At 46.3% G+C, this 18,960-nt stretch overlaps 1 protein-coding gene across 5 annotated transcripts in view; it reads left to right on the plus strand.

Annotated features, from left to right (window-relative positions):
- Positions 1 to 18,960, plus strand: part of LOC139554874 (semaphorin-3F-like) — a 107,445-nt gene that overhangs the window by 85,197 nt on the left and 3,288 nt on the right. For 3 of the 5 annotated variants that reach the window (XM_071368103.1, XM_071368129.1, XM_071368113.1), the window contains 7 exons: positions 12,502 to 12,571; positions 15,783 to 15,927; positions 16,028 to 16,250; positions 17,895 to 17,983; positions 18,213 to 18,254; positions 18,439 to 18,595; positions 18,825 to 18,908. In XM_071368103.1, coding sequence (XP_071224204.1) covers positions 12,502 to 12,571; positions 15,783 to 15,927; positions 16,028 to 16,250; positions 17,895 to 17,983; positions 18,213 to 18,254; positions 18,439 to 18,595; positions 18,825 to 18,908 — 810 coding nt within the window. Of the gene's footprint in view, positions 1 to 12,501; positions 12,572 to 15,782; positions 15,928 to 16,027; positions 16,251 to 17,894; positions 17,984 to 18,212; positions 18,255 to 18,438; positions 18,597 to 18,824; positions 18,909 to 18,960 lie in introns of all 5 variants that reach the window. The other 2 variants (XM_071368121.1, XM_071368138.1) reach the window with 1 other exon arrangement.

The following is an 18,960-nucleotide window of genomic DNA, read 5'->3' on the forward strand; positions in this document are numbered from 1 at the left end:
ATAATTTTCTTACCTTATGATGCAATCTATTTTGTGAAGTGCACCAGTCCCTCCTGCTGCAAAGCACCCCCATAACATGATGCTGCCACCCCCGTGCTTCACGAATGGGATGGTGTTCTTCGGCTTGCAAGCCTCCCCCTTTTTTCTCCAAACATAACAATGGTCATTATGGCCAAACAGTCTATTTTTGTTTCATCAGACAAAAGGACATTTCTCCAAAAAGTACGATCTTTGTCCCCATGTGCAGTTGCAAACCGTAGTCTGGCTTTTTTATGGTGGTTTTGGAGCAGTGTCTTCTTCCTTGCTGAGCGGTATAGGACTCGTTTTACTATGGACATAGATACTTTTGTACCTGTTTCCTCCAGCATGTTCACAAGGTCCTTTGCTGTTGTTCTGGGATTGATTTGCACTTTTCGCACCAAAGTACGTTCATTTCTAGGAGACAGACGCTTTTTCGCGTCATACCATATCTAGGAGACAGACGCGTCATACCGCTCCTTCCTGAGCGGTATGACGGCTGCATGGTCCCATGGTGTTTATACTTGCGTACTATTGTTTGTACAGATGAACGTGGTACCTTCAGGCGTTTGGAAATTGCTCCTAAGGATGAACCAGACTTATGGAGGTCTACATTTCTTTTCTGAGGTCTTGGCTGATTTCTTTTGATTTTCTCATAATGTCAATGTCACGCCCTGACCTTAGAGAGCTTTTTATGTCTCTATTTTGGTTTGGTATGGGTGTGATTTGGGTGAACATTCTATGTTCATTTTTCTATGTGTTGTATTTCTTTGCTTTGGCCGGGTATGGTTCTCAATCAGGGACAGCTGTCTATCGTTGTCTCTGATTGGGAACCATACTTAGGTAGCATTTTCCCACCTGTGTTTTGTGGGTAGTTATTTTCTGTTTAGTGTTTTCTGCACCTGACAGGACTGTTTCGGTTTCGTTTATTCTCTTTGTTATTTTGTTCCAGTGTTCAGTTCAATAAAAGTCATGAACACTTACCACGCTGCGCTTTGGTCTGATTCTTCCTCATCCGACGACACCCGTTACAGTCAAGCAAAGAGGCACTGAGTTTGAAGCTAGGCCTTGAAATACATCCACAGGTACACCTCCAATTGACTCAAATGATGTCAATTATCCTGTCAGAATCTTCTAAAGCCATGACATAATTTTCTGGAATTTTCCAAGCTGTTTAAAGGCACAGTCAACTTAGTGTATGTAAGCTTCTTACCCACTGGAATTGTAATACAGTGAATTATAAGTGAAATAATCTGTCTGTAAACAATTGTTGGAAAAAATACTTGTATCATGCACAAAGTAGATGTCCTATCCGACTTGCCAAAACTATAGTTTGTTAACAAGACATTTGTGGAGTGGTTGAAAAACTAGTTTTAATGACTCCAACCTAAGTGTATGTAAACTTCTGACTTCAACTGTATATACAGTACCAGTCAAAAGTTTGGACACACCTAGATTCTTCATGACAGCTTTGCACATCTTGATGACAGCTTTGCACTCAAGAGTATATAAACTTCCTGTTTCCATCACAACTGTCTTGTTTTTAAAATGTATATATACAGTTAATTCGGAAAGTATTCAGACAGCTTGACTATTTCAAAATGTTGTTACGTCACAGCCTTATTCTAAAAATGATTAAAATAGTTTTTTTCCCTCATCAAACTACACACAATACCCCATAATGACAAAGCAAAAACTGGTTTTTAGACATTTTAGAACATTTTTATTTTTTTTATACACTGGAACAACTGGAGCATCAGCATTTGTGGGTTCGATTACAGGCTCAAAATGGCCAGAAACAAATACATTTCTTCTGAAACTCGTCAGTCTATTCTTGATCTGAGAAGGCCAGCATCCCGGAGTCGCCTCTTCACTGTTGACATTGAGACTGGTTTTGCAGGTACTATTTAAAGAAGCTGCCAGTTGAGGACATGTGAGGTGTCTGTTTCTCAAACTAGACACTCTAATGTACTTGTCCTCTTGCTCAGTTATGCACTGGGCCTCCCAATACTCTTTCTATTCTGGTTAGAGCCCGTTTGTGCTGTTCTAGGAGTGGAGTACTACACAGTGTTGTACGAGATCTTCAGTTTCGTGGCATTTTCTCTCATGGAATAGCCTTCATTTCTCAGAACAAGAATAGACTGACGAGTTTCAGAAGAAAGTTCTTTGTTTCTGGCCATTTTTTAGCCTGTAATCAAACCCAGAAGTGCTGATGCTCCAGATACTCAACTAGTCTAAAGAAGGCCAGTTTAATTGCTTCTTTTATCAGTACAACAGTTTTCAGCTGTGCTAACATAATTGCACAAGGGGGTTCTAATGATCAATTAGCCTTTTAAAATTATAAACTTGGATTAGATAACACAATGTGCCATTGGAACACAGGAGTGATGGTTGCCTCTGTACGCCTATGTAGATATTCCATGAAAAATTTGCTGTTTCCAGCTACAATAGTCATTTACAACATTAACAATGTCTACACTGTATTTCTGATCAATTTTATGTTATTTTAATGGACAAAAAATGTGATTTTCTTTCAAAAACAAGGACATTTCTAAGTGACCCCAAACTTTTGTATGGTAGTGTATATCTGAAATATCACATTTACATAAGTATTCAGACCCTTTACTCAGTACTTTGTTGAAGCACCTTTGGCAGCGATTACAGCCTTGAGTCTTCTTGAGAATGACGCTACAAGCTTGGCACACCTGTATTTGGGGAGTTTATCCTATTCTTCTCTGCAGATCCTCTCAAGCTCTGTCAGGTTAGATGACAAGCGTCACTGCACAGCTATTTTCAGGTCTTTCCAGAGATGTTCGATTGGGTTCAAGTCCGGGCTCTGGCTGGGCGACTCCAGGACATTCAGAGACTTGTCCCGAAGCCATTCCTACATTGTTTTGACCGTGTGCTTAGGGTTGTTGTCCTGTTGGAAGGTGAACCTTTGCCCCAGTCTGAGGTCCTGAGCACTCTGGAGTATGTTTTCATCAAGGATCTCTCTGTACTTTGCTACATTCATCTTTCCCTCGATCCTGACTAGTCTCTCAGTCCCTGCTGCTGAAAAACTTTCCAACAGCATGATGCTGCCACCACCATGCTTCACCGTAGGGATGGTGCCATGTTTCCTCCAGATGTGACGCTTAGCATTCAGGCCAAAGAGTTCAATCTTGGTTTCATCAGACCAGAGAATCTTGTTTCTCATGAGAGTTTTTAGGTGCCTTTTGGCAAACTCCAAGGGGGCTGTAATGTGTGGTTTTTGTTCTGACATGCACTTTCAACTGTGGGACCTTATATAGACAGGTGTGTGCCTTTCCAAATCATGTCCAATCAATTGAATATACCACAGGTGGACTCCAATCAAGTTGTTGAAACATCTCAAAGATTATCAGTGGAAACAGGATGCAGCTGAGCTCAACTTAGAGTGTCATAGCAAATGGTCTGAATACTTAGTATGTAAATAACGTCTTTCTTTGTTTTATTTGTAATACATTTGCAAAAATTTCAAAAAATCTGTTTTTCGCTTTGTCATTATGGGGTATTGTGTGTTGATTGAAGAGGGGAAAAATATTATACCATTTTAGAATAAGGCTGTAACGTAAGAAAATTTGGAAAAAGTTAAGGGGTTTGAATACTTTCTGAATGCACTGTGTATATATATGGATTTCACATGACTTGGAATACAGATATGCATCTGTTGGTCACAGATATATTTAAAAAAAGGTAGGGTGTGTATCAGAAAACCAGTTAGTATCTGGTGTGTCCACCATTTGCCTCATGCAGCGTTACACATCTCCTTTGCATAGAGTTGATCAGGCTGTTGATTTTGGACTGTGGAATATTATCCTACTCATCTTCAATGGCTGTGTGAAGTTGCTAGATATTGGCGGAAACTGGAACGCGCTGTCGTACACATCGATCCAGAGCATCCCAAACGTGCTCAATGGGTGACATGTCTGGTGAATATGAAGGCCATGGAAAAACTGTGACATTTTCAGCTTCCAGGAATTGTGTACAGATCCTTGTGACATGGGGCTGTCCATTATCATCCTGAAACATGAGGTGATGGTGGCGGATGAATGGCACAACAATGGGCCTCTGGATCTCGTCATGGTATCTCTGTGCATTCAAATTGCCATCGATAAAATGCATTTGTGTTTGTTGTCCGTAGCATATGTTCATAGCTTAAACCATAACCCCACTGCCACCATGGGGCACCCTGTTCACAACGTTGACATCAGCAAACTGCTCGCCCACACAACGCCATACAGGCTGTCTGCCATCTCCCTGGTACAGTTGAAACCAGGATTCAGCCGTGGAGAGCACAATTCTCCAGTGTGCCAGTGGCCATCGAAGGTGAGTATTTGCCCACTGAAGTCGGTTACGACAACAATCTGCAGTCAGGTCAAGACCCTGGTGAGGACGACGAGCTCGCACATGAGATTCCCTGAGACGGTTTCTGACAGTTTGTGCAGAAATTCTTCGGTTGTGCAAACCCACAGTTTTATCAGCTGTCCGGGTGGCTGGTCTCAGACGATCCCGTAAGGTGAAGAAGCCAGATGCGGAGGTCCTGGGCTGGCGTGGTTACACGTGGTCTGCGGTTGTGAGGCCGGTTGGACGTACTGCCAAATACTCTAAAACAACGTTGAAGGTGGCTTGTGGTAGAGAAATGAACATTAAATTCTCTGGCAACAGCTCTGGTGGACAGTCCTGCAGTCACCATGCCAATTGCACGCTCGCTCAAAACTTCAGACATCTGTGGCATTGTGTTGTGTGACAAAACTGCACATTTTGAGTGTCCTTTTAATTGTACCCAGCACAAGGTGCACCTGTGTAATGATCATGCTGTTTAATCAGCTTCTTGATATGCCACACCTGTCAGGTGGATGGATTATCTTGGCAAAGGAGAAATGCTCACTAATAGGGATATAAACAAATTTGTGCACATTATTGCACATGGAACATTTTAGAGAAATAAGCTTTTTGTGCGTATGGAAGATTTCTGGGATCTTTCATTTCAGCTCATGAAACATGGGACCAACATTTTACATATTGCTTTTCTATTTTTGTTCAGTATATATTCTTCTTACTATAAAATCATATAATATAAAATAATGGCATGGAATTTATTAACATATATTGTCCACTAAATGATCTAGATAATGGATTTATTGTGATGTTGTGTATATTAAATGGATTTATTAGACTTTTCTAAATGTTGATGTTCCCAAGACGTGCATCAGCGGCTTGTATGCTGGAGGCCTGGAGAAGCTGAACGTGTGCTTCTGATAGTTAACGGTCGATTACCATGAGACCGGCAGTCATTTGCTTGACATTTACCGCCTGACAAAATGTCGTGACCACCACAGCCCTAATTGAGAGCCTAGCTGATGGAGAGTGAAAGCATCAATGTGACGCCATGACCCGGCTAATAGAAAACAAGAGTGTATATGTTTCCAATTTGTAAGTCGCTCTGGATAAGAGCGTCTGCTAAATGACTTAAATGTAAATGTATCTGCTGACAGATTCCACATGCACCACCATAGCCAAGCACAGATTCCTAACAGACACTAACTCTTCCATTGTGTTTTCACTGAAATCAAATCAAATTTCTTTGGTCACATACACATATTTAGCTGATGTTATTGCTGGTGTAGCGAATTGCCATCTCTTCAGCTCTGCTCTCTGGTATAGTTTTGGTTTAGGGCAAAAAGGAAATCAGCAAAGAGTTGATGACTGTTACAATGTTGTTTGATTAATTATTCTGCAAGGCACAGAATGTCCGTCTGTACTAATGGGTCTGTACACGTACTGTACTGTTCTGCACCTGTAAAGCAACACAGATGGGAATTCTGAGGAAGGTACTGCAGTGGTTAAGATATCGCTGTCCCACCCAGCTGTGGACATCAACATCACTCCTGTATGATAAGCAGATCTGGGATCAGGTTACCTCAATAAGACAACAGTGGAAGTGCTGAGAGTAGAGGTGTGTGTAGGTGTCTAGGGAGGACTGGTAATGAGGCGCAGGGCTTTAAGTTCTGGATCTGGATCAGCCAGGGGGGCGCCCTGCAGGGTTAGAGGGATCATCCCTGCCTGTCACTCACATCTCTCCTCTCACATGACTGATAGCTCACCATCTAAGGAAAACATCAGTGAAATGCACTGTGTTGAGGAAGTCTGACTGAGGAGGCTTGAGCACTCTCCTTGAAATGATCATGAAAACTAGTTATTAGTAGGACATATTTCATTAGCGGTCCAATGCAATCACAATAACTGATGTGATTTTGTTTTATTGCAGGTCATTTGTTTTTACTGCTGCCATCAATCATTACTTGATTGTGTTTGTTATATATTAGGCCTGTAGCCTAGTGGAGGCTCATTTCAGCCTTAGGCTGAGGGCTGTGAACGACCAGTTGTTTTGATACAGCATGACTACCCAAACCACACACTTATGTTCAGCAGTACTCAACTCTTACTCAATGTCAATGTCTATTTTTCTTACTTCTCTCGTCTTCCGTCAATGTCACCGCCTTTTTAACAGTCCCTCCTGCAGGTCAATAGGTTTCCCTCAGTCTGAGAGCAGTCTGGGACACACTCAGTGAGGTCATACTAGGCTTGTCACCGCTGAACGTACAGCTATCCATCACACGTCTGTCTAAGTGACGGATGTCTAAAGTCTCTATCATAAAGATGGAATCCGCAGTAGGGGGAAACAGTGCCACTGGCCACCCCACAACCTTTTTTTTTTGCAGTACATATTGTGCTCTTCTATCGCACATGCAATGATGTCAGAGGGGGAAAACAGTGTTGGTTGTTTGCAGTAACGTCTTTGTTGTTGTAATATTGCAAAAGGACGTGGCAGTTTCACCATTAAAGATTCCAGCTTAGTGGTGGAGCCCAGAAGAGGCATCTGAGGGGGGCTGAGAGGGGGTGGTGAGAGGGGTGGTGGGAGGAGGGCTGAGAGGAGGGCTGAGAGGGGTGCTGAGAGGAGGGCTGAGAGGAGGGCTGAGAGGAGGGCTGAGAGGAGGGCTGAGAGGGGTGGTGAGAAGAGGGCTGAGAGGAGGGCTGAGAGGAGGTGGTGAGAGGAGGGCTGAGAGGAGGGCTGAGAGGGGTGGTGAGAGGAGGGCTGAGAGGAGGTGGTGAGAAGAGGGCTGAGAGGAGGTGGTGAGAGGATGGCTGAGAGGAGGTGGTGAGAGGAGGGCTGAGAGGAGGGCTGAGAGGGGTGGTGAGAAGAGGGCTGAGAGGAGGGCTGAGAGGAGGTGGTGAGAGGAGGGCTGAGAGGAGGGCTGAGAGGGGTGGTGAGAGGAGGGCTGAGAGGAGGTGGTGAGAAGAGGGCTGAGAGGAGGTGGTGATAGGATGGCTGAGAGGAGGTGGTGAGAGGAGGGCTGAGAGGAGGGCTGAGAGGAGGGCTGAGAGGAGGGCTGAGAGGGGTAGTGAGAAGAGGGCTGAGAGGAGGTGGTGAGAGGAGGGCTGAGAGGAGGGCTGAGAGGAGGGCTGAGAGGGGTGGTGAGAAGAGGGCTGAGAGGAGGTGGTGAGAGGAGGGCTGAGAGGAGGGCTGAGAGGGGTGGTGAGAAGAGGGCTGAGAGGGGTGGTGAGAGGAGGGCTGAGAGGGAGGGTGAGAGGAGGGCTGAGAGGAGGTGGTGAGAGGAGGGCTGAGAGGAGGGCTGAGAGGAGGGCTGAGAGGAGGGCTGGTGAGAGGAGGGCTGAGAGGAGGGCTGAGAGGGGTGGTGAGAGGAGGGCTGAGAGGAGGGGTGGTGAGAGGAGGGCTGAGAGGAGGGCTGAGAGGTGGTGAGAGGAGGGCTGAGAGGAGTGGTGAGAGGGGTGGTGAGAGGGGTGGTGAGAGGGCTGAGAGGGGTGGTGAGAGGGCTGAGAGGGGTGGTGAGAGGAGGGCTGAGAAGGGTGGTGAGAGAAGGGCTGAGAGGAGGGCTGAGAGGGGGGCTGAGAGGGGCTTTCAAACAATTTAAGGAGCAAGAACAAATATAGTGATTCTAATGATAAGCCTAACCGTCTTCTGGTAGATGGAAAGGCTTTCCCAAAAACATTCTCAATAAAATGTTAACTAGCTACAAAGTAGTCTATGTCTACCTGGCAGAATGATATCATGATTATTTCCATCAATCCAGTGGCCATTTTATTTTGCTACTCCATTCTCATGTGCTACAGAAACACTACAACCAAACAACAGTGCTAGGTGAGTGTACTAGAGAAACACTGCTAACAAAACAACAGGGCTAGATGGTTGTACTACAGAAACACTGCTAACAAAACAACAGGGCTAGGTGGCTGTACTACAGAAACACTGCTAACAAAAAAACAGGGCTAGGTGGTTGTACTACAGAAACACTGCTAACATAATAACAGGGCTAGGTGGCTGTACTACAGAAACACTGCTAACAAAACAACAGGGCTAGGTGGCTGTACTACAGAAACACTGCTAACAAAACAACAGGGCTAGATGGTTGTACTACAGAAACACTGCTAACAAAACAACAGGGCTAGGTGGCTGTACTACAGAAACACTGCTAACAAAACAACAGGGCTAGGTTGTTGTACTACAGAAACACTGCTAACAAAACAACCGTGCTAGGTGGCTGTACTACAGAAACACTGCTAACAAAACAACAGGGCTAGGTGGTTGTACTACAGAAACACTGCTAACAAAACAACAGGGCTAGGTGAATGTACTACAGAAACACTGCTAACCAAACAACAGTGCTAGTTGGTTGTACTACAGAAACACTGCTAACAAAATAACAGTGCTAGGTGGCTGTACTACAGAAACACTGCTAACCAAACAACAATGCTAGGTGGCTGTACTACAGAAACACCGTTATCCAAACAACAGGGCTAGGTGGGTGTACTACAGAAACACTGCTAACCAAACAACAGTGCTAGGTGGCTGTACTACAGAAACACTGCTAACAAAACAACAGGGCTAGGTGGCTGTACTACAGAAACACCATTATCCAAACAACAGGGCTAGGTGGGTGTACTACAGAAACACTGCTAACCAAACAACAGTGCTAGGTGGCTGTACTACAGAAACACTGCTAACAAAATAACAGTGCTAGGTGGCTGTACTACAGAAACACTGCTAACCAAACAACAATGCTAGGTGGCTGTACTACAGAAACACCGTTATCCAAACAACAGGGCTAGGTGGGTGTACTACAGAAACACTGCTAACCAAACAACAGTGCTAGGTGGCTGTACTACAGAAACACCGTTATCCAAACAACAGTGCTAGGTGGCTGTACTACAGAAACACTGCTAACAAAACAACAGGGCTAGATGGTTGTACTACAGAAACACTGCTAACCAAACAACGGGGCTAGGTGGTTGTACTACGGAAACACCGTTATCCAAACAACAGTGCTAGTTGGTTGTACTACAGAAACACTGCTAACCAAACAACAGTGCTTAGATTTTTCCCAGACCTCAAAAGCGGTCTCCTGATGTGATTTGGGCCTTTTTATGGACTTAGAACATCCATTTTTGTAGTTTTTTTTTTTTTTAAGTGTCACTGAGAGTAAAAACCTGAAAATAATTGGGAAAATCTGAATCCTGTGAATTTCTGACTCAGTTGACAGCCTCGTTTATCTGTTTCAATAGTAGGCTTATTATTAGTTTACTTGTACAGCTTGGTTAGGCCTGAATGTGAATAACCAGTATGGGATTGATCAGTTTAGGTCATTCAGAGTGTATGTCACTGTTTCTCTGAATTTCTCACACAGGGCACCTTTCCTTCGTCTGGCGAGCCGTTTGGGAATTTTTGGGCAAAATTAGAGTATACCCGCTTCTCCAGGCACCACTACACCACTAGAGTCAGATGTTGAGGATGTCTTGGCTCAAAAAGGAGAAAGGATCCAGGCCAGCATGGGAGCTATGTACAGTAGAGTCTGGAGAGAGAGAGGCATGGGGGGAAAGAAAGAAAGAAAGAAAGAAAGAAAGAAAGAAAGAAAGAAAGAAAGAAAGAAAGAAAGAAAGAAAGAAAGAAAGAAAGAAAGAAAGAAAGAAAGAGAGTTGGCAGGATTCCAGACAGAATAACGTGTCTGTCAGAAAAAATGAAAATTAATGTGTGGGTATTGGGATTTTTATTGCCATTTCAAAAGTGTGATGGGGGAAAGGACCATTTTGTTTAAGGTTCATTTCATAGTTATTTAAGGTATTACAAGCGCAGAGCCCCAGAAGCCAACTCTTTTCCTTCCAGTCTAAGGTTTTTTACCATCCACCATTATTTTTCTCATAGTCATCATTCTTGAGCAATGTGACTTCATTTTGACTACATGTTTTTCTGTGTCACAAAGGGAGCCATGTGGTCTTTATTTGTGTTTGCTTTTGTAATGCTTTGCAGTTGGACGGTTCCCCAGGGTAGAGACCATATACTTTTTAAGTGCTGTGCAGTCAGATGGGTCTGAAGGGTAGAGACCATACACCATCTTTTGGTAATGCAGTCATTACAGTCATCAGACAGACAGACAGACCCTATGTCTCTCTGTTTACCCACCATGACCATTCAGAAGAGGATTTTGTGAATGCACATTGTCACATTTATCTACTGTAACATATAAAACTTGTGTCTCAACCCAATTTTCAATTGAAGATTTTTTTTTTCAAAATGCTGTATCCACCAATTTTCACATTTGTGTTGTTTCATCAGAAACTATTACTTCTCTGAGAGTGAGGCGGATATATAGCATTTTGTTTAAAAAACTAAACATGATTAATGATTTTAAACAAATACATGTCTGTCATTGAACATGCCATGATTAGATAGTGAAAAAACACACCAATCTCTTTCATAATTTCTTTTAACAATAAAAGCTAATTTACCAATATTTCTGAAAATTGATATATAGCGTTTTGGAATGAAACTCCAACTATTGAAGTACATTATGCTGCATTAGTTTTCTTCATGATATAAATGGTAATTGTATAATCAGCATAAGGCAAAATTCAAGGTACAGTATGGTTATTGGTTATCTATAAGAAAACTATACATGCACAATGACAAAAATTAAAATACACAAAATAGCACAATTTCTCTCATAGTTCTGATATTTTGTCATCCTCATTCTCTAGCATTAACAACAGAGCATTATTTTTGCAGGCACACTGCTGACTTTAGAAACTCCTCAAGGAGTCTTAATCTGCTCTGACACATCAAAAAAAAAGTCCAGAATAAAAGAAAATGATGCAACTTGTTCCACATTTGATTGAAGTTCTCCGTCTGCAGCCAGGAGGGATGTCAAACTGGTGTCAGATGTAGTTTGAATGTCTCTCCTGTTAGCCAACAGTTAATTCCCGTTCTTGTTTGCGCCCATTACCTTTCATTCTCATATCCTGGCAATAAAACAAATATTTTTACACACTCATGAATGTCAAAGAAACTCAGTTGCAGTTACAGCTTTTCTAAGAGGCCAAGAATCTCTCTTTACAAAAAGTGGTGGGTCAAAGTGGTGGGTCAAAGCAGATTTGTTTATTCTTTGGGCAAACAATCTTAATGCATGATAAACTCAAAATAACGTTTTATTATACGACTTTACTCTTAATCCAGTGAGATTTGGTGAGTGTGTGCATGGAGAGAGCTGCTGTTTTGTTATTTGAGGGTTTTTACATTTCAACTTGATATTTGCTGAGAGATTTATCTGAAAGGGTAGAGTCAGGGTGTGGAGCTGCTTTATATATACGAGGCTCGATATCTACTAACGTCTGGCTTCATAAATGCCCATGACAGTGGTCCAGAGTTATACATGAAGAGTATAATGTTTCATGCATCATCTAATCATTAGACATTCATAGTTATTGACCTTTCCAATGACTTGTGGCTGTGGGCTAAGACGTACAATCTACTCTCCCTCTCCCTCTACTCTCCCAATTCCTTTACCCAGGAATTGTGTTTCCAACAAGGGGCTGAAGTGTTATACTTCTCAGTTGAGGTAGTCGACTCTAAATTGATTTACATTTTCCCCTTTATTGTTTTTCCTGTCACTTTTAACTCATTAAACCACTGGAGGATACAGGGTCCAGTTACCTCAGCTCTGACAATCATGGGCCGCATATGGCTCCCGTTAAAGCCTTGTTACACCACAGATCTCTATTTTTGTACCTTCCCCCTCTGAGACGCAGGAATCAGTGTCTGCTCTGGGAGGGTTCTGATTCAGGACCCCATAATGGCCGGAAACGCTGCTAACAAACCTAACCACCGCTGTGCTGTCCAATCCAAAAGGTCTTCTCCTTGAACCCGCCTCCTGTCCTGTGTCAATACCGGAAGTAGAAACTGTCCGTACGTCACGCTTTGAATTAGCTCTGGCTGCTCAGGAATCCCGGTTGGAATAATAGATCCCCCGCTTAACAGACACCATCCTTCCATGTTTATCTCAGATTAACTGTGTTTTACCAGAGTCCTTCATACTGCTATAGTATTGTGATTGTGAAAGAATGTTTTCACTACCACTTTTAGTAATATGTAATTATCTTTTTGTCTAACAGGGGACGTGTACATCCAGCCAACTCAAGACACAAAGAATCCTGTCATCTACGGAGTGTTCTCAGTTTCAGGGTGAGCCACTGATTGACTGTGTTATTTGTCTCCGTTAATTCAATCACATCATTACCACAAGTATCTGTCTCATTGAAGAACAATACAGCCCCTTTCAGCTTTCACTCAATCAGATCTCCTCAGCAGACCTGTAGAAAATATGAAGTCAGTGGTTCAGATGTTTGGTTTCCGTCCGTGGTTTCCCGTCTCCCATCCATATTCATTCTGCCCGAAGGCACCTGTGTAACACGCTCTGTTATTGAAACAGCCTATTCCACACAGTCTGCTCTGCACACTACAAAGGCAGAGGAGGAAGTCAGTCCGTAGCACAGAGGGGAAGGGGTCTCCAGTGAGAGATTTAACCTGTGTTCCCACATGGCTGGGCTTTGATAACAAGCCATCAGTCAGCACAGCATTAGGATTCAAGGAAACGGCTCGCAGCTCCTGCCCCCATATATGCAACAGTAGATTTTGTGTGGCGGATACACACACAGAGAGTTCGCTCTCACACTGACACACCCAGTCATAATAAATATGCTGGTATGTGTGTCTGTGAGAGAAGTGCTCTGTAATTGTTTCCCCGTCTCACCCAAGGCCTCCATGCTAACTCGCCACAGTCATCATCCCCCTTGAAGCCCAATTGATTAAAACTACTGTAGTGCTAATGATAGGCCCCTCGACAGAATGTACTAATATAGTAATATACTGTACACCCAGCACACCACAGGACAGCACACCCAACTATACCCAACTACGGCACACCACACCCCTCCACCACACCACAGCACAACCCACCACACCACAGCTAACCCCACCACAGCACACCACAGCACACACCACAGCACACCCACCACACACCACCACAGCGCACCCCATCAACCACAGCGCAACCCAACACAGCACACCCCACCACACCACACCCCACCCCTCCGCAGCCCACTCCACCACACACCACAGCACACCCTACCACACCACACCCTACCACACCACAGCACACCCCACCACAGTACACCCTACCACAGCACACCCCACCACAGCACACCCTACCACACCACAGCACACCCCACCACAGCACACCCCACCACACCCCACCACAGCACAGCGTGGGAGTGCTGTGGTGTGGTGTGGTGTGGTAGGGTGTGCTGTGGTGGGGTGTGCTGTGGTGTGGTAGGGTGTGCTGTGGTGGAGTGTGCTGTGGTGTGGTAGGGTGTGCTCTGGTGGGGTGTGCTGTGGTGGGGTGTGCTGTGCTGTGCTGTGGTAGGGTGTGGTGTGGTGTGCTTTGCTCTGGTGGGGTGTGCTGTGCTGTGGTGGGGAGTGGTGTGCTGTGGTGGAGTGTGCTGTGGTGGAGTGTGCTTTGCTCTGGTGGGGTGTGCTGTGGTGTGCTGTGGAGGGGTGTGCTGTGGTGGGGTGGAGTGTGCTTTGCTCTGGTGGCGTGTGCTGTGGTGTGGTAGGGTGTGGTGGGGTGTGGTATGCTGTGGTGGGGTGTGCTGTGGTGTGGTGTGGTGTGCTTTGCTCTGGTGGGATGTGCTGTGGTGTGCTGTTCTGTGGTGGGGTGTGCTGTGGTGGGGTGTGGTGTTGTGTTGTGTTGTGTGGTGTGCTATGGTGGGGTGTGGTGTGCTGTGGTGGGGTGTGCTGTGGTGGGGTGTGCTGTGGTGGGGTGTGCTATGGTGGGGTGTGGTGTGCTGTGCTGTGGTGGGGTGTGCTATGGTGGGGTGTGGTGTGCTGTGCTGTGCTGTGGTGTGCTATGGTGGGGTGTGGTGTTCTGTGGTGGGGTGTGCTGTGGTGGGGTGTGGTGGGATGTGGTGTTGTGTTGTGTGCTGTGGTGTGGTGTGCTATGGTGGGGTGTGGTGTGCTGTGGTGGGGTGTGCTCTGGTGGGGTGTGCTGTGCTGGGGTGTGCTGTGCTGTGCTCTGGTGGGGTGTGCTGTGCTGTGGTGGGGTGTGCTGTGGTGTGCTGTGGTGGGGTGGGGTGTGCTGTGGTGTGGTGGGATGTGGTGTGCTGTGGTGGGGTGTGCTGTGGTGGGGAGTGGTGTGCTGTGGTGGAGTGTGCTGTGGTGGAGTGTGCTTTGCTCTGGTGGGGTGTGCTGTGGTGTGCTGTGGAGGGGTGTGCTGTGGTGGGGTGGGATGTGGTGTGGTGGAGTGTGCTTTGCTCTGGTGGCGTGTGCTGTGGTGTGGTAGGGTGTGGTGGGATGTGGTATGCTGTGGTGGGGTGTGCTGTGGTGTGGTGTGGTGTGCTTTGCTCTGGTGGGATGTGCTGTGGTGTGGTAGGGTGTGGTGGGATGTGGTATGCTGTGGTGGGATGTGGTATGCTGTGGTGTGGTGTGCTTTGCTCTGGTGGGATGTGCTGTGGTGTGCTGTTCTGTGGTGGGGTGTGCTGTGGTAGGGTGTGGTGGGATGTGGTGTTGTGTTGTGTGCTGTGGTGTGGTGTGGTGTGCTATGGTGGGGTGTGGTGTGCTGTGGTAGGGTGTGCTGTGGTGGGGTGTGCTGTGGTGGGGTGTGCTATGGTGGGGTGTGGTGTGCTGTGCTGTGGTGTGGTGTGGTGTGCTATGGTGGGGTGTGCTGTGGTGGGGTGTGCTGTGGTGGGGTGTGCTATGGTGGGGTGTGGTGTGCTGTGCTGTGGTGGGGTGTGCTGTGGTGGGGTGTGGTGTGCTGTGCTGTGCTGTGGTGGGGTGTGCTATGGTGGGGTGTGGTGTGCTGTGCTGTGGTGTGGTGTGGTGTGCTATGGTGGGGTGTGGTGTTCTGTGGTGGGGTGTGCTGTGGTGGGGTGTGCTGTGGTGGGGTGTGCTGTGGTGGGAGGTGGTGTTGTGTTGTGTGCTGTGGTGTGGTGTGGTGGGATGTGCTATGGTGGGGTGTGGTGTGCTGTGGTGGGGTGTGGTGGGATGTGGTGGGGTGTACTATGGTGGGGTGTGGTGTGCTGTGGTGGGGTGTGCTGTGGTGTGCTGTGCTGTGGTGGGGTGTGCTGTGGTGGGGTGGGGTGTGCTATGGTCTCTCTGATGTTTAGCTTGGCTGTGTGTGATGTTTGATTGTGAGTGTGTCAGACAGCTTGTCTGTGGTGGAGAGTGTTTGTGGGTCATCATAGTGTTGGAGTATGCCTGCCTTATGTCTATGAGAGAATATGTGATGTGAGGGACAATGTAGCTAATTTCTCAGAGAGTGAGTAGTAATCCCATGTCTCCTAAAGCTGTTCCCTTTAGTGTGTCTGAGCCTCCTCGTCCCTTTACCTCTCCCTTCCAGATCCGTGTTTAAGGGCTCAGCAGTGTGTGTCTACTCCATGGCTGACATCCGTCAGGTCTTTAATGGACCCTATGCTCACAAGGAGGGCCCCAACTATCAGTGGATGGCCTACACTGGGAAGATCCCCTACCCTCGTCCTGGGACGGTGAGTGACGTGCTGAGGGTGATAAACACACACACATATTCATAAATTCAATAAATGACCACATTTAACATGGCTGGTTCTGCTCTCTTTCTAAACCCAGTGTCCCGGTGGTACGTTCACCCCCAACATGAAGTCCACTAAGGATTACCCAGACGAGGTGATTAACTTCATGCGGAACCACCCCACCATGTACCACGCTGTATACCCAATACACAAGCGCCCCCTGGTGGTCCGGAACAACGTGGACTATGAGTTTACCACCATCACCGTGGACCAGGTGGCTGCTGCAGATGGGAGCTACGAGGTCCTCTTCCTGGGGACAGGTCAGTGCTCTGAGTCCCTGCCTGCTGATTGATTTGATAGTCTTGTTATTGTGTGTGTTCACAACTGTGATAGATTCAGAAAAAAAAACTATAATCTGGGGAAAGTATTATGTTAGAATTTTTGTCAAAGTGCTTGTCTTCTCAAAGACGAAAGAACACAGCCTACAGTACTATTTTTATGGAAAGGGTGGAGTTACTGTAATTTGTTTGAATGTACGGTAATACTACCCTGGTCATCGTCTGGCAGTACTTCACACAGCCTGTCCCTATGGCCGTAAATCATGGTGTGGATCAGAGGGTGGGAGCTGGAAGACCCTACAGTTGATGACTGTACTGTGCTCACTCAGCCTGGTGATGAATGCCTCCTGTAGACCCCTGTACAAGACCGGGGGGATCCTCCTATACTCCTATTCCCCTATCTTCCTCAGCACATTTGAGTAGAGTAGAACCTGATCCTCTGAGTCTAGAGTAGGGTAGAGGTTAACCTGATCACTCCTCTGGATCTGGTCTGGAGTAGAGGTTAACATGATCACTCCTCTGGATCTGGTCTGGAGTAGAGGTTAACATGATCACTCCTCTGGATCTGGTCTGGAGTAGAGGTTAACCGGATCACTCCTCTGGGACTGGTCTGGAGTAGAGGTTAACCTGATCACTCCTCTGGATCTGGTCTGGAGTAGAGGTTAACATGATCACTCCTCTGGGTCTGGTCTGGAGTAGAGGTTAACCTGATCACTCCTCTGGGACTGGTCTGGAGTAGAGGTTAACATGATCACTCCTCTGGATCTGGTCTGGAGTAGAGGTTAACCTGATCACTCCTCTGGGACTGGTCTGGAGTAGAGGTTAACCTGATCACTACTCTGGATCTGGTCTGGAGTAGAGATTAACATGATCACTCCTCTGGGTCTGGTCTGGTCTGGAGTAGAGGTTAACATGATCACTCCTCTGGATCTGGTCTGGAGTAGAGGTTAACCTGATCACTCCTCTGGGACTGGTCTGGAGTAGAGGTTAACCTGATCACTCCTCTGGATCTGGTCTGGAGTAGAGATTAACATGATCACTCCTCTGGATCTGGTCTGGAGTAGAGGTTAACATGATCACGCCTCTGGATCTGGTCTGGAGTAGAGGTTAACCTGATCACTCCTCTGGATCTGGTCTGGAGTAGAGGTTAACATGATCACTCCTCTGGGTCTGATCTGGTCTGGAGTAGAGATTAACATGATCACTCCTCTGGGTCTGGTCTGGTCTGGAGTAGAGGTTAACATGATCACGCCTCTGGATCTGGTCTGGAGTAGAGGTTAACACGATCACTCCTCTGGATCTGGTCTGGAGTAGAGGTTAACCTGATCACTCCTCTGGATCTGGTCTGGAGTAGAGGTTAACATGATCACGCCTCTGGATCTGGTCTGGAGTAGAGATTAACCTGATCACTCCTCTGGGACTGGTCTGGAGTAGAGGTTAACATGATCACGCCTCTGGATCTGGTCTGGAGTAGAGGTTAACCTGATCACTCCTCTGGATCTGGTCTGGAGTAGAGGTTAACATGATCACGCCTCTGGATCTGGTCTGGAGTAGAGGTTAACCTGATCACTCCTCTGGATCTGGTCTGGAGTAGAGGTTAACACGATCACTCCTCTGGGTCTTCAGACAGGGGGACGGTTCAGAAGGTAATTGTCCTGCCCAGAGATGACCTGCAGACTGAGGAGCTGGTGCTAGAGGAGGTGGAGGTGTTCAGGGTGAGTTTCTCTTTCTCTCTTCTTCTGTTCTTCCTCTCTCTCCCTCTACCTTTCCTTCTCTTTCTCTTTCATGTTCTCTCTCTCTCCTTATTTTACCTCTCTCTTTCTCAGTAGTAACTTTCCATTTTTGTCAACTCATTCCTCATGTAAGAAACATTTATTCTGTAGAACATCGTTCCAACTTTTATTCTTCTCTTATTAAGATCTGCTTCTATCCCTTACATTTCAGGTGCCAACTCCCATAACCACCATGAAGATTTCCTCCAAAAGGGTAAGTTGAACATTCCACAGTCTGATGGTTCAGTGCACACACATTCAGAATTGTCTTCCTATAAAATATCACATAATTCACTGCAGCTTAAACAGTGGATGCCGAAGTCTGGATGATGCTATGCCGACATTTTCCAATTGGTCTCTATTCCTCGCTCAGTCTCTCCTTCTCTTCCTCCCTACAGCAACAGCTGTATGTGGGCTCAGTGTTGGGTGTGACCCACCTGGCCCTCCATCGCTGTGACGTGTACGGGGAGGTGTGTGCTGACTGCTGCCTGGCCCGGGACCCCTACTGCGCCTGGGACGGAAAGTCCTGTACCCGCTACTCCGCCTCGCAGAAGAGGTGAGTACCAACAGAGTGTGTGTGTGTGTGTGTGTGTGTGTGTGTGTGTGTGTGTGTGTGCGTCTTTGTGTGTGTGTTGCTCATGTTTAGGGGCAGGAACCTTTGCCAAATGCCAATACAATGTTCTCTCAACATTGTCTCTACTCTTTAATTATATTTTGACATTTACTGCAGTCTTGCAGTTTGTAGAACGTTTTGTAGTTAACCTCTTTATTTTTGGGGAATGTTGATCTGACCCCTCTAGGCGCAGCCGTCGACAGGATGTAAAGTATGGCAACCCAATCCGCCAGTGCAGAGGCTATAACTCCAATGGTGAGCTGACAAGAACACTCTAACGTACCTCAAATAGACACTCTAACAGCAC

This window comes from Salvelinus alpinus, chromosome 2 (assembly GCF_045679555.1).
Source record: "Salvelinus alpinus chromosome 2, SLU_Salpinus.1, whole genome shotgun sequence".
Classification (NCBI taxonomy): domain Eukaryota; kingdom Metazoa; phylum Chordata; class Actinopteri; order Salmoniformes; family Salmonidae; genus Salvelinus; species Salvelinus alpinus.